The 14,854-nt window shown below is 35.4% G+C and overlaps 3 protein-coding genes across 4 annotated transcripts in view; 2 read left to right on the forward strand and 1 right to left on the reverse strand.

Annotated features, from left to right (window-relative positions):
- The window catches only part of LOC136027642 (uncharacterized), a 242,873-nt gene that overhangs the window by 185,797 nt on the left and 42,222 nt on the right, over nucleotides 1-14,854 (forward strand). The window lies entirely within an intron of this gene.
- The window catches only part of LOC136027639 (uncharacterized), a 203,604-nt gene that overhangs the window by 174,335 nt on the left and 14,415 nt on the right, over nucleotides 1-14,854 (forward strand). The gene's annotated exons all lie outside the window — the stretch shown is intronic.
- Nucleotides 1-14,854, reverse strand: part of LOC136027640 (uncharacterized) — a 41,555-nt gene that overhangs the window by 18,645 nt on the left and 8,056 nt on the right. For both annotated transcript variants that reach the window (XM_065705065.1, XM_065705066.1), the window contains exon 2: nucleotides 11,349-11,480. In XM_065705065.1, coding sequence (XP_065561137.1) covers nucleotides 11,349-11,472 — 124 coding nt within the window. In that variant the 5' untranslated portion in view covers nucleotides 11,473-11,480. The remainder of the gene's footprint in view (nucleotides 1-11,348; nucleotides 11,481-14,854) is intronic.

The raw sequence follows: 14,854 nt of genomic DNA on the forward strand, positions 1-14,854 counted from the left end.
CAAGCGTATTCTATAAATTTCAGAAGAATAATCTTATCACATCATTACTTCATGACTGAGGAAGGAGTATCTCGGTATGTTGGTGATAAAAAAGATTCTAAAAGTTAGCCCCTCCACAAAAAGTACTTCCCAGAAAACAGGCCCCGTCGAAAATACCCCCCTCCTCTCTCTACAAAAGAAAACAAACTGTAAAAGAAACTTTAAAACGTTTCATAACGGTCCAATTATTTTCTACTTGCTAATGCTTTCCGAGAAAGCAGTTATTTCTGGTTTAAGCAGTTATTATGACAGTAAAGAGCAACGATAAACCCCAAAATAAGCAGAGTTTATTCCATAGAGGAGAGGAGCTGCCCTTTCTTCGTCCATCCCATCTCCTCATGGTTGCAGAAACTTTGGAGGGTGCTCATTACATCAAAAACTAAGATTTCTAGCCCTTTTTTATAAGTTGAAAGGGATTGTAGACTAGCTAATCTTTTCATTAAACAGGTGATATGAGTGAGCGTGGTAATTACAGAGGCTTTAGCTTGGTTTCTGTAGGAAGCAAACTATTAAGTATGATGACACTTAATGCTTGAGGAACGGTTGAAGGTAATAAGTTGAAACTTTCATCGTGTATTATGGGGACGTTAAAAAAAAAAAACCAAAGATGCTATTTGCATACTGCTACTAATGCTACTACAGCTAATACAACTATTGTTACTATACAAATTACTCAAGGATGACTTTGTTTATTAATTTTAACTTTCGGGAATTGATAAAAAAAAATAATCAATTGACCAAAAAAGAAAACATTTTTACGCTAATACTACTACTACCACAGCTACTACGGCTGCTTCCTTTATAATAATTGTTACTATACAAGCTAAGGGTATTAAGGTGAACCTTTAGAGGGATATTTATGCTAATATTGAACTTATCGAACAAAATAAAAGCAAACTATATCATATAGATTGTCAAAAGGGTGGCAAAGCAATATCACAATAACAGCTTACATTATAAAGTTAGACCTTTCTGGGCAAGTTGTGGCAAAATTTTGAAATAGCCAGAAGACACTATTTGTATACTTTTAATAATGCCTCTACGTTTACTGTAGCTAATGCAATTAAGAGCATTAAGATGAAACTTTTAGGGAACATTTAGGGGAAGTTTCAGTTAAAAGAAAAAAAATTATATGCATGGAAGCATTAAAAGGGCATATAGGCAATATCATAGGCAGTACTGCTCTATCACAGCTAGTAATATGATTGATATTTTATAGGAGCTTATTGGATCAGAAATTAAAAGTTCTAGTGCACATTTTAAGAGTAAAAAGGTATTGGAGGACAATCAGCTCTCTCTTAGCCCATAATTTTCCAAACACTTTCAATCAAAATTTTAAGACAGGCATTTTGACAACTTACCTGAACAGTCTACTATACATATATCTCTAGGGTTATTGAATAGGACAACCTCCTAATGTTATACAATTTACCCATTATGCTTAAAAACTAAATATTGCGTTAAAATTAAATCAAAACACAATTTTTTTAAGCTAGTTGCCAATAAGACATCTCAGCAATATCCCAAGAACGACTGAGGGTATTAAGTTCAATTTTTTGGGGCTACTTCTATTACTACGTTTGCTCATTAAATTTGATCAAAACAAAAGAGTGTAAGTTTATCCATGTTGTCAAGGAGGTAGAATTGTTTGGGGATGTTATTGAGTTTTATTTTCAGATCAACAAGAGGAGTTATAAAACTAAGTTAAGGGTGAATACTGCTAAAAAAAAATTGAAAAAGTTTTGTGGTAGATATAAGCTAAAAATGTGACACATTTTTTTGTGCAATGCTTTGTTCAATATGCAATTCAAAATAATACCCCTCAAGGGGTATTGGCATGAAAATTAAAATTTCAAAAAAGGTCAAGAGCACTAGAACTCACGACTTCCAAACACATGTGCCCAATCTGATTCGAAATTTATGTAGCCACTCATTCCATATAAATTTTATATGTCCGGGGCATAACTTACAACCCTTGTTCCTGGACTTTGGGGTTGTGTCAACCCTGAAGGCATTGTTGCAAGCTCTTTATGGAAACTACACGATTCCGATTCGATGCGTTTGGGGAAAATAGGCTGTCTGAGAGAAGGGAGTGGGGCTAGTCACCCTCCTTCACTTTTGATTAAAAAAATAGAACTTTAAATTTTCAATCAATTTAGGCTTCCTTAAAGTTTACACAGCCATCCCATCCATAACAACCTTGAATGTCCTGAAGCATATATTACAACCCTTTCCCCCAGACTCTAGAGAATTTTGTCAACCCAAAAGGCCCTGTTATGTGATCTTTGGACTGTTTTTGAACAAACAACTATTTCAAAATTCCCATTGGATGTATTTTGTGGAAAAAAAACTTAAGGGAGGAAGCTACCTTCGGATCAATTTGACTCCTAAAAAGGGCACTTGAGTCTCTGAGTTCCAATCTAATGAGCCCTCTTTCCTAAGCTCATACGACCCTCCTTTTTATAAGAGCCTTATATGCCGTTGGGGCAAGACTTACAGCCCTTCCCCTCATGACTGTGGGTGGAAGTTGTCATTCTCATATATATTTACTGGACCTTTCGACTACCCTTAATAAAATGACTATCTCAGAATTTTGATTGGAAGTGTTTGGAAAATGACTGGCGTGGGGGGAGGGATGGCTGCTCTCCGATCACTCCCGAAATCTAAAAATGGGACTAGAGCTTTCAATTTTTATTTCCAACCGAATGAGCCCATTTCACAGTTTCTACTAAAATTCCTTGTTTACGGAGTTCCCTAGTCTAAAAACCAAAAAATAAAAATACATTTTGCCCCCATCGCTCTTTGCTGTGGCAGCGTTATTGCCCTATATATGATACTGGTGAAACTTATCTATGCTGCGTTTATAATGATCTTATTAATTCGAATCGTTTTAATTTTTGTTCACCAAATCATATTTCAAAACCTAATAGGATTTCTGATAATAGTAAAAGTTTGTTTTTATTTTGCATATCATGTATATCAAGTATATCATGTAGATTGTCAAAAATGTCGCAAAGCGATATCACAATAACAGCTTACATTATAAAGGTAGACCTTTCTGGGCAAGTTGTGGCGAACTTTTGAAATAGCCAGAAGACGCTATTTGTATAATTTTAATATTGCCTTTATGTTTACTGTAACTAATGCAATTAAGAGCAATAAGATGAAACTTTTAGGGAATGTTTAGGTGAAGTTTCAGTTAAACAAAAAAATTATGTGCATGCAGGTATTAAAAGGGCACATAAGCTATATCATAGGCAGTATTGCTCTATTATAGCTAGTAATATCATTGATATTTTATAGGAGCTAATTGGATCAGGAATTAAAAGTTCTAGTGCACATTTTAAGAGTCAAAAGTATGAGGACAATCAGCTCTCCTGTTTAGCCCATAATTTTCCAAACACTTTCAATCAAAATTTTAAGACAGGCATTTTGTTCAACTTAACTGAACAGTCTATTATACATATATCTCTAGGGTTATTGGGCAGGTAAACCCCCTAAAGCTATGCAATTTACCCATTATGCTTAAAAACTAAATATTGTTTTAAAATTAAATCAAAACACATTATTTTTATGCTAGTTGCCAATAAGAATTCTCAGCAATATCCCCAGAACGACTGAGGGCATTAGGTTCAATTTTTTGAGGCTACTTCTATTACTGCATTTGCTCATTAAATTTGTTTAGATCAAAAGAGTGTATGTGTTGTGTATCCAGGTTGTCAAAGAGCATAGATAAAATTTTTCAAGAATGTTATTAAGTTTTATGTTCAGATAAACTAGAGGAGGTATAAAACTAACTTAATGAATGCTGTTAAGAAATTTTGAAAAAGTTTTGTGGTAGATAAAAGCTTAAAAATTTGACACGTTTTTTTGTGCAATGCTTTGTTCATAGAATTTGGTGATTCAAAACAGTTCGTGGTAATAAACTTTAAGCAAACAGTGGTGTGGGCTAGCAGTAACCGAAACTCTAAAGAAAAAAGAACAATGGTAAACTTTAATCAAGTTTAATGTTAACGAACAAAAGCTCCAAGCCTGAGGAAAATTGCCGGATTTTTTAAAAGGCAAAAGAATACCCCTCAAGGGAGTAGTGGCATGAAAATTACACTGTCCAATTTGGCAGATCAGAGAGCAGTATTGTAGAGGTTTCAGTCTCATATCTACAAAAATTTGGAATTTCGCATTTTTTTTCGAGGAGGAAGCTCACGGATACGTTTTTTTATTATTTCGGGGTTTATAGTACCAAACGGAACCCCCTGCTCCCCCTCCTCCTCGACACGAAAAAGTCTCCCTGAAAACATCTGTACAATTCTCAATAACCATTACTATTTGTAAACAATGGTCAAAGTTCGTAACTTGCAGCCCCTCCCCTGGGGACTGTAGGGGATTAAGTCGTCTCAAAAGACACAATTATTATGTTTTTCGACTATGCTGAACAAAATGACTATTTCAAAATTTTGATCCGGTGACTTTGGGAAGAAAATGATTGTGGGAGAGGGCCTTTTTATTTTGTCACATAAAAAGCGCACTAGAACTTGTAATTTACGTTAGAATGAGCCCTCTCGCGACATTCTAGGACCATTGGGTTGATACGATCATCTCTGGAAAATAAACTAGACCTACGTTGCCCAGGCAACGTCAAGTGTTGCGAGAGCAACACTTTGGTTTTGTTTCTTCGCCATCGATGAGTAATCACATGATCAAAGGCTATTCCTCAGCGTTAAAAAGACAACAACAAAATACTATCGAAAGAAAGGCCTAAGCTGACTTTGCAGCCAGTTGAACTTTATCCTTTTCAATCGTAGACATCGTGACGGATGAAAACTCGGAACAATATCTTCTATAATCTAGTTGGTATTATAAAGCTATCCCTAACTTTTCAGGATCAAAATACCATAGATGACATTCTATTAATTATTCTGAAACTATCTCATTGTTTGTGCTTGTTTCTTCACTATCTGTTAAATGAAGAAATTGTCAGCCTATCGAAGTTTTTAAAATTGTATGTTCAAACAAGAACGCAATCAGTTATCACCTGACCAAAGGCTATTCCTCAGCGTTGAAAAAACAACAACTACAAAATAAAATCGAAAGAAGGGCAGTTGAAGTTTGTCCTTTTCAATCGTAGACATCTTGACGGATGAAAACTTGGAACAATATCTTATATAATCTAGTTGGTATTATAAAGCTATCCGTAACTTTTCAGTATTAAAATACCATAGGTGACACTAATTATTACGAAACTACCTCATTGTTTTACGTTATCGTTTGTACCCGTTACGTAAACATTTAATTCTTTCAGATTTAAAAGATCGAATACAATGTGCACCAATTTGCACAAATTGTGTTGCGAGAGCAACAGTTTGGTTTTGTACCGTATTTTTTTTTTCTTTGCCGTCGATCTCAGCTTATTCCTGGAAACTGGTAAGGGTCCAACCTGTGCAGTTTTTACGGAAAGTGTGGACCTCAGGCCGGATTGATGAATATGACATTATATTTTGGAAAGCTCCGCAAAACTCTTGCCTGGGGCTACAGAGGATGGTTTTTGCTTGTCCGAGAGCCGGAGCCTATGGTGTGTAAAGTGAAGTGGAGTTATATAGCCTATGTCAGAAAGGATTATCTGAAGTTGTGTAGCCAATCTTTCGTTTCATCAAACCATGTTTCTCCTTTCGAGCGGAAAGCTCCGTTCTAGCAGGCTAGCAGGCAAGCAGGCAAGCAGGCAAGCAGGCACCACTTTCATATTAAAGATGGACTAAAATCTATAAGTAGTATATATATGCGGTAGTTACCCGGCCCCACAGCCAATATATCTTCTTTGAGTGATAAATAGAAAAATTTACAGAAGCAAAAATGTAGCATTTTTCCACGGGTCCGAAAGTGCTGCCATCTATTGTTTCTACCCGTTTCTGTTCGTGATTTCAGCTGAGTTTATCATTTGGTTTTTCGGACTTGGGATTGTAGTAGAGAAATGGTATCAGATGTGCCTAATAAACTTTAAAATTTCTCTCATTGCTAAAGAAATTGGAGCTTATCCTTTGCTCCTTTCAAAGTGGTGACGTTAGAAAGTTGGCCTACGGCAAAAAAAATCAACTTTTGAACTAAGACAGATAGAATTTTTTTCGACAGCGATCGATAGCTCTTTATGAGCTGATCAAAGTATATGGCATTCATTTTTGGTACAAAAATTCCTTCATGGGGTATACCTGTTTGAAAGTTTCAAGGGGCTGACAACTTCAGTAGTAAGGTACACACTGAAACGAAATGTAGGCCGATACAAATTGTGAGACATATAGAGGACTTGTAAGCAACAGTCGGCTGTTAGGTAATAATCACCTTCGGCAATGAGGGGCTAGTAATTTTTGCTAGTTGGTGTATCTATTATGTGTTTCCAGTGTATTTGATGGTAAAACCAATTTGGTTCCAGTGGTAAAACATGTAGGGGATTTGTAAGTAATAATCTTCTGTTAGACTACAGTCAGCTTCAGTGATGAGGGCTTTGCAACTATGCTAGTTGGTGTACCCGTTTATTTGTTTCCGTGATGCCTATCACGGGAGAGGGACTTATATGCAAGAATCGGTTCACTTTGGGCGAGAAACGGCTGTTAGCTTACAATCATCTTTGGCAATGAGGAGTTTGCCACTTTTGCTAGTTGTGGTTCCAGTGGTAAGACGTGTAGGGGGCTTGTAAGTAACAATCGGCTGTTGGGCTACAATGATCTTCACCAATGAGGGGTTTACAACTTTTTCTAGTTGGCGTACCCATTTATTTGTTTCTGGTGAACTTGATGTCTATCACGGGAGAGGGAATTGTAAGCAAAAATTTCCCAACTCATTGTCGTCTACTACCCAACCTTGAGAGCCCCCCAACTGAAGGTCCAGTTACTAGACTCCGACAAATAAAAAAGAATTGTCCATAGTTACTGACTTGCTCAGCCTATAGTACTGAGAGATATCGCAAATCATTTGTTCCATATTTTACCTGTCATTTTAATAATACTGACGCGACTAATATTTAATGTTTGATTCATATGTGTTTGATTAATATATTGTTTGTTTAAATTTTCCTGTGAGTGTTTTTGAAGGTATAAACTATTTTTGTCATGACATGCTAATGCTAGCTCCGGCTATTGTAGTGAATAAATATATTCTATTCTATTCTATGCGAGGCATTTCTGAGCCACTTGGAAGCTCAGAATATAAAGCCTAGCTGAGAGAACAGAGTTCAGAGTTTTATTCACCAATACATACAAATTAGAAATACAATACCCTTAATCCCCCTCGTAAGACTTCGTGACCAAAAGTCTAATTAAGAGTGTTAATCTCTTAGTTAATAAACTAATTTTTAAATTAGACTTTTACAGCCGACGCCTATCTCTGTCATTATTTTTAACTTCCCGCTTTTGTTTTGGGTTTCGAATCTTTGGGTCAGTCTTTTAACTTTGTGATTTGAAGTGCATTGAAGACCTGTCAGGATTATTCTTAAAAAATAGACCATAGCTTGTTGTTGCTTCTTTTTTTTAAACATAGCTCGGCAAGAGTAATCTTTTCCTGTGATGGTTGAGGCTTATAGGCTAGCCTTCTTCCCAGGGTCAGTTTTAAGATAGTTTAATTGACTTTTTTGTTTAATGAAAACCTTATCAATTGCATGTTGATAGGGTAACATTTTAGACAAGCTATTTTTTACTATCGTGGAAAGGGTATAGGGTAGGAATATAAAACTTTCAGTAATCAATCCAGGGCCAAAACCATACACTGAGAAGGTAGTGCCAAGCTACTATGCTAACCCTCTTCTGATTTCTAATTCATAGAAATTGGCCTAGCCTACTTGAAAGGTCTATTATTTAGCTTAATTAAGTCTGATTAAGTTTCTAGCCAATCTAGCCAAGCACTTGAAAGAATCAAGGTCAACCTTTTGTCCAAATATAATCGTTTTTACAGCTTCTCTTTAAACCATTTCGGGCATCATAGGTGGCGCATCATGACAAAGCAAAATGTTTTAGATGCCACATTAATTGCATCATTTCACAGTTGTATTTCATATCCATCGTGAGTTGCTTCTTATAAACAAAAACCGACACCTCACAGCAGTGTTCCTATGACAATGTTACAGGCATTGTTATATAACTTTTTAAATATAATGATATTTTCGCCATCTAAATATACCCAACTGTTCAAAATAATTAGGAACATCTGAAAATAGGGTAATAATATGGATTTAATATAGTTACATAGCTAATATAGATTATAGTTAATATAGTTATATATTTAATATAGAGTTACTATAGAGTAATGATACAGTTGTCTTGGAGAAATATCGAGAAAAGTAAAAATTACTAAGAAATACTTGAATTCGTTATCTATTTTGGAGTTAGAGACACCTAACGACAGCTACATTGGACTCAGCGAAGAACAAAAAAGTTTGTTCTTTGTATGTATAGTTTGTTATAATTCTATTTCATTTTCCAAGCTTCAGAAAATAAACTGTATAGCAATGACCGTACAGCCCAATTTTGAGCTCATAAGTAAAAATCGATTTGCTCTACATGGCTGCTAGTCAATATGCCCAAATATTCGGAATTGCCTCCACCAATTTCCCAAAGAACTACCCTCAAACCAACTGTAGTAGATTTTATGCCAACCCTTTAAAGATACAGCCCGCTAGATCTTGGACTAGTGGAATGATTGCCTATGATATTTCGATAGTTTTTTTAATACTAAATTTTTGTTATTACTGAAGCAATGTAAGGGCATTCGTCTTTTTTCTAGTTTTGTTATCCTTCATTTTTGCGCTAAGCATTATAGAGATATTTTTAGTTAATTATTTTAAATATTTATTTAATTAATTATATTTCTTACGTCTAATTGTTGATATTATATTGTATTTCGAGTGTATTGATTTAAAGGGGTATAGGAGTATCGTATATCAATTTAAAAAGTAAATAGCGGAAACAAATGATTTTAATATACAATGATCTACGCCATTTTCGGATATTTTCTAACTATATTCTATTCCATATTCATAATGTATTTTCTAGCCATTTTCTAGGCCAAGTTCTAAGCCATTTTAGGCCATCTAGGCCATTTCATGGATGAAAACAAGTAAATAATAAGGTTATGTAAAAAAAACATCCAAAATAAAAAATAACCGAAAAAAGGATATAACAATTATTAACAGCCTGAATCAAATGCCAACAATTCAAAGGCTACAATTTCTTAGCCAAAAATTCCAGTAATAATGTTATATAAAAATAGTTATGAAAAGAAAAAATTATCCGTAAAGTTAATCTTCTTTGCTATAGGGAAGGGGAAGCCCCCTCATATACAGAATAATTTCTGTTTTAAAGTTTTACTGTTGCTCTTTACTTTCATTTGAAAACAAAACTTTTTTCTTATTTAATAAGTGTATTATTAATATATGTACCAATCAATAAATTATTAAACTAATCAAAATACTAAGCCTTTGAGTAAAAAAAGCTAAATTATTGGTTTTACATACCTATATATGTTATGTCAGCCTACTGAAGATTGTTGATATATTTCATTTGTTGAAGCATTTTTGTGATTTCCCTTATGTGTTTTACATCCTTAATTTCAAGGCAAACACTGGATCTCCATTCAGCCTACGATGCGATAACCCAACGATAGAGACAGTCGTGGAGTTCAAATACATAGGAAGTACCATCCACAACTCAGGATCATGTCAGCGAGAAGAAGTCAAGCTAAGAATCGGCCAGGTTAATGCGTCCTTCAGAAAACTCGCAAATTTGGTGCAGCGGGAAGTACTCTGACCTACCCAAGTTGAGGCTGTTAAACACCAACGTTCTCTCGAAGCTTTGCTATAGTTCTGAAACTTGGCACCTAGATCAACAGCTAGAAAGGAAACTCCTCGCGTTCGAATACACGTGTTTAAGCCATTTTCTAAATATCCATGGTCCCCAATTTAGCGAAACCTACTATACGACAGAAGACGTCCTAGCCACTGATAGCCGAGGTGATCAAATACAGGAAGTAGAGATACCTCAGGCATGTCATCCGCTTGCCCAAAACTCGACTACCAAAGGACGTCCTTCAGTGGCACCCATGTGGAACCAGAGGAAGAGAGCACCCCAAAAACCTAATATGCACAGCTGCTGGGTTGACCTCACAAATCTCAATACCTCAATCCAATCCGAATGGGAGGATGTCTGGGCGGCTGCAGTGATAAGGTATGAGGCAAGGTTAATTTGGAGGAATTGTTTCTTTTTAATTTGTAATGCCACTTTTCACTCTCATCAGAGAAAAAATAAAACCCGTTTTCTTATATAATATATCTATAAAAATACGTATCAAATAATAAATTATTAAACTAATCAAACAAACGAGGAATTTTGTAAAAAAAAATCTTGGAAATCACGCGAATTTCGGTGATTATTCTTGTGTTTAAGCGTGTTTTAGATCAATTAGTTTATTTTTAATATGTCGCACTTTTATTATGTCACAATTTTTATTACGTCACATTTTTTCTTTTAGTCAATAACATTTTCTTTAAACGTATATCAGAAAGGGAAGCCAAAATAACCCCAAGATCAGAGTTATTGTTGCCAAATACCAGTAAACCTTATGAAAAAAAAAATCGAGCAAGCACAAAAAGGTTCTTGAGTCAAAACATCTTACAGATAAATTATTTTTGTGGAATAAACTTAACTAAAACATTTGATTTTGTGCTACATTATTTCAACATTATTCTATTCCTAATATTATTTCATTTTTGAAAATGACCTACCCAAATAAGAATCTGGAGAAATGATGCAGCACTGCTCAGATCATCAATGGAGGATCTTTGGCATGCATCACTCGTGAGGTTATCATGGAGAGGCACCGTTGTCACCTTTTGCGCCAGCCGGTGTGGGAGAGACTTAAGCATTCCAAAACATAGGGGGGTGGGGGTGGGGTGGATTATCGTTTTTTTTTCAATTTCTTCAATGAAAATGCCAAAGTAAGATGTTTTCAATGAAAATTGCCCAAAGAGAGAGTTTTTCAATATCTAAGAAGGGAGTATACCCCCCCCCCCAAAAAAAAATGACGCCACTGAGCTGTAGGATTAACATTTTCTGTATAAAACATTTTCTTTAATTCTTCAACATTGATGATTACTTGGACCACACTGGCTTTTCACTTATATTTGAAACGAAAATATATCAAAAATGGGTAAAATTTTACTGTACTGTTAAAAATTTCAAGCATTTTGAATATATTTTCGCTTCAATATTTAAGAAAGTTATTTTGAAGACATGACATAAAAAAAATGCTTTAGGACTATCATGCTCAATTACCTGGAACTTCCTCTCCGTTCCAACGTTTGGGTTTTGCAACATTCAAATTAACACCATCTTTCCCTTCAGTATGTGGATCCACCACAATCCACCAATCATGTGGATCGAGTTCAGCCATCATCATTATGTCACCTGCAACGATAAAAAAAAATAAGACACCTGTTAAACGACAAAAGATACCTGTTAAGAAAGGAAAAATAAATAGACATATATAGCATAGGACATTGCTTTGACTTTCAATCCCCTTTAGCCTCCGAAAAGAAAGAAAGAGAAAGAGAGAGAGTGGGAGAGAGAAAGAGAGGGAGAAAGAGATAAAAATGGGGGCGGGGTAAATTCCTGTTTCGATGCAAAGCAACTAACTTATGGTATAGGGTCCTTTAGTAACCCGTTGTTGAGGTCATTTTCTTTGTCCTTTTTTAAGGAATGTTAGCAGTCATAGACGTCACCTTTATCTGTTCCTGGCCTCTATGACATAATTCCAGCAGCACTGCCGCAATGCGGCAGGAGTCACTATGGGAGCCAAATGGGGACAGGAAGGGTCAATTGCGCCCTAGATTTTGAAAGATATTTTTTTATATTTGCACTGAAAAAATTGACCCCTCTCCTGGACCTGAAAATACAAATTTTTTTCGTATCTTCATTTAGAAAACTGAAAAAAAGATACATCTCCCGCTAGCGTTTTCGTAAATTATTGCTTCTGCTATCCTTGATGAGCTCCAGAGAACGCGAAGAAGAAGAAAGTTGAATAAGTGCATTTTTTGGTATTTCATTGAAAAAAAAATGCCCCCTAAATTTTGAAAAAAACTACTTTTCTTGAATTGACACCCTTGTAAGAACCTGGATACTTAATAAACAGATTTGTAGAAGCTGGAAGTATGAAACGAGATGTCTAACAAGTGTTTCTGAAACCGTCTAAGCCGAGTGGTTAGCGCGCTAGATTCAAAATCTCGAGGACAGGGGTTCGAGTCCTGGTGTCACTAGTTATAAACTAGTTATGTCACTGGTGTCACTAGTGAGGTAACCTCAGCAACAGTCGACCCAGCTATAAATCAATGCCTCGAGAATTATGGGGGGAAAACACACGAAGCTAAGATCAGTATAGAAAATCTGGAGGTCAGTACCTGCTCTACGAAGACCAATGGTCAGCGTGCGAAAAAGTTTTTATTTTAATTTTAAAGTACTTCTGGAACTAAAACAACTGTTTTGAAAGAGAATTGATAATAATAAAAAGAGTTAGGGCCATTACAATATCCGTTCTTCCTTATGGTTGCAAGGTCTAGCCACTCAAAGCGTCACAAGCACGACATCGTGACGCATTTGATCACAAATAGCCTTAGTCCATAGCTTATATTAATGGCCATACTCATAGACAAACAACAATAGATGGAACTCAGCATAATTCTATTTCCAGACGTTACGCTACCACACAAGATATCCGTAATATATTGAAGTTTTTGTAATTCAAAATGTGTCCTGACGTGCAAACCAATTTCGTAGTTTTGCAGACGCATGGCCTATAAGTCCTTCTGAAAATATTGTCCCACTGAGTGCTATCCTCGTTCTTCATTAGTTGAATTTTATATTTGGTTTATTTTTTATAATTGGTTATATTCAAGGTTGGTTGAACGTGAAGTGTTGCGGCAACCTTTTTCCGGCTTCGCTGACTAAAGTGTTGCGAGAGCAACACTTTGGTTTGGTTTCTTCACTATCGATCAGTAATCACATGATCAAAGGCTATTTCTCAGCGTTGAAAAAACAGCAACAAAATAGTACCGAAATAAGGGAATTGACTTTGCAGCCAGTTGAACTTTATCCTTTTCAACCGTAGACATCGTGACAGATGAAAACTCGGAACAAAATCTTATATAAAAATAAGTTGTCTGTGTGTGTGTGGGTCTGTCTGTCGGGTAACGTCATGTTTGTGTGTCGACTGACGTCATGTTTTCAACTGACGAAATTACAGACCGAGACATCGGGACACAAATGACGACCGGGACACCGGCACATAGGGAATATAAATGACGACACTCAAAGAGAAAGCGACCGGGACAAAAGGAATGTTCGATTAGCAATCACCATCAACAAAGCACCGGGACACAAATGACGACCGGGACACAGGGAGTATAAATGACGACCAGGACATAAGTAAAAAAAAAAAAACTAAAAAACTAAAAAAAAGGTAAAAACTACAAAAAAACTAAAAAGAAAAAAAGAACTAAAAACTAATAAAAAAACTAAAAAAGCTAAAAAAACTAAAAAAGAAAACAAATAAAAAAAGGAAAAAATGAAAAATAAAGGAGAAAAACAAAACTAAAAAACGAATGTATATACAGACCGGGACACCAGGATACAAATGACGACCGGGACACAGGGAATATAAATGACGACCGGGACACAGGGACACAACTACAACGGGGACGCCGGGGGGCACAGGGGGATACAAATGACGACCGGGACACCGGGACACAAGGAATATAAATGACGCCCGGGACACTCAAAGAGAAATCGCAGACTGGGACACCGGGACACAAATGACGACCGGGACACAGGGAATGTAAATGACGACCGGGACACAGGGACAAAACTACAAAGGGGACGCCGGGGGGTACAGGGGGATATATAAATGACGATGGCGACACAGGGAATGGTCGATTAGCAATCACCATCAACAAAGCTCAAGGGCAATCATTAGAATCATGAGGTATAGATCTGAATACGGATTGTTTTCCCATGGACCATTATATGTTTGTTGTTCAAGAGTCGGTAAACCTGACAATCTATTTATATGCACAGACAATGGGACAGTAAAGAATGTTGTATATTCGCAAGTTTTACGTAGTTAAAAACAGATATATATATATATATATATATATATATATATATATATATATATATATATATATATATATATATATATATATATATATATATATATATATATATATATATATATATATATATATATATATATATATATATATATATATATATATATAATATAGGGACACAATATTTTATATATATATATATATATATATATATATATATATATATATATATATATATATATATATATATATATATATATATATATATATATTCACAGGTGGGACATAGGGACACAACTACTTTTCAGCACTACCTTGCTTTTTTTGAAGCCCTTCTTTTCTTCAAGTTTCTTTGCTCTCTTATTACAAACATACGTTTCAATCTAACATTTTTCAGAACTACCGTGCTTTTTTGATTTTTTTGAAGCCCGATTTTTTTTTTAGTTTCTTTGCCCTCCTATAACAAAAATACATTGTAATCTAACGTTTTTTAGATTAACCGTGCTCTTTTCCCCCTGTTTTGAAGCCCGATTTATTTTTTAAGTTTCTTTGCCTTCCTATAGCAAACATACATTGCAATCTAACGTTTTTCAGCACAGACGTGCTTTTTTTATTTTTTTGAAACCCGATTTTTTTTTAAGTTTCTTTGCCTTCCTATAGCAAACATATATTTCAATC

Source organism: Artemia franciscana, chromosome 5, assembly GCF_032884065.1.
Source record: "Artemia franciscana chromosome 5, ASM3288406v1, whole genome shotgun sequence".
NCBI lineage: Eukaryota > Metazoa > Arthropoda > Branchiopoda > Anostraca > Artemiidae > Artemia > Artemia franciscana.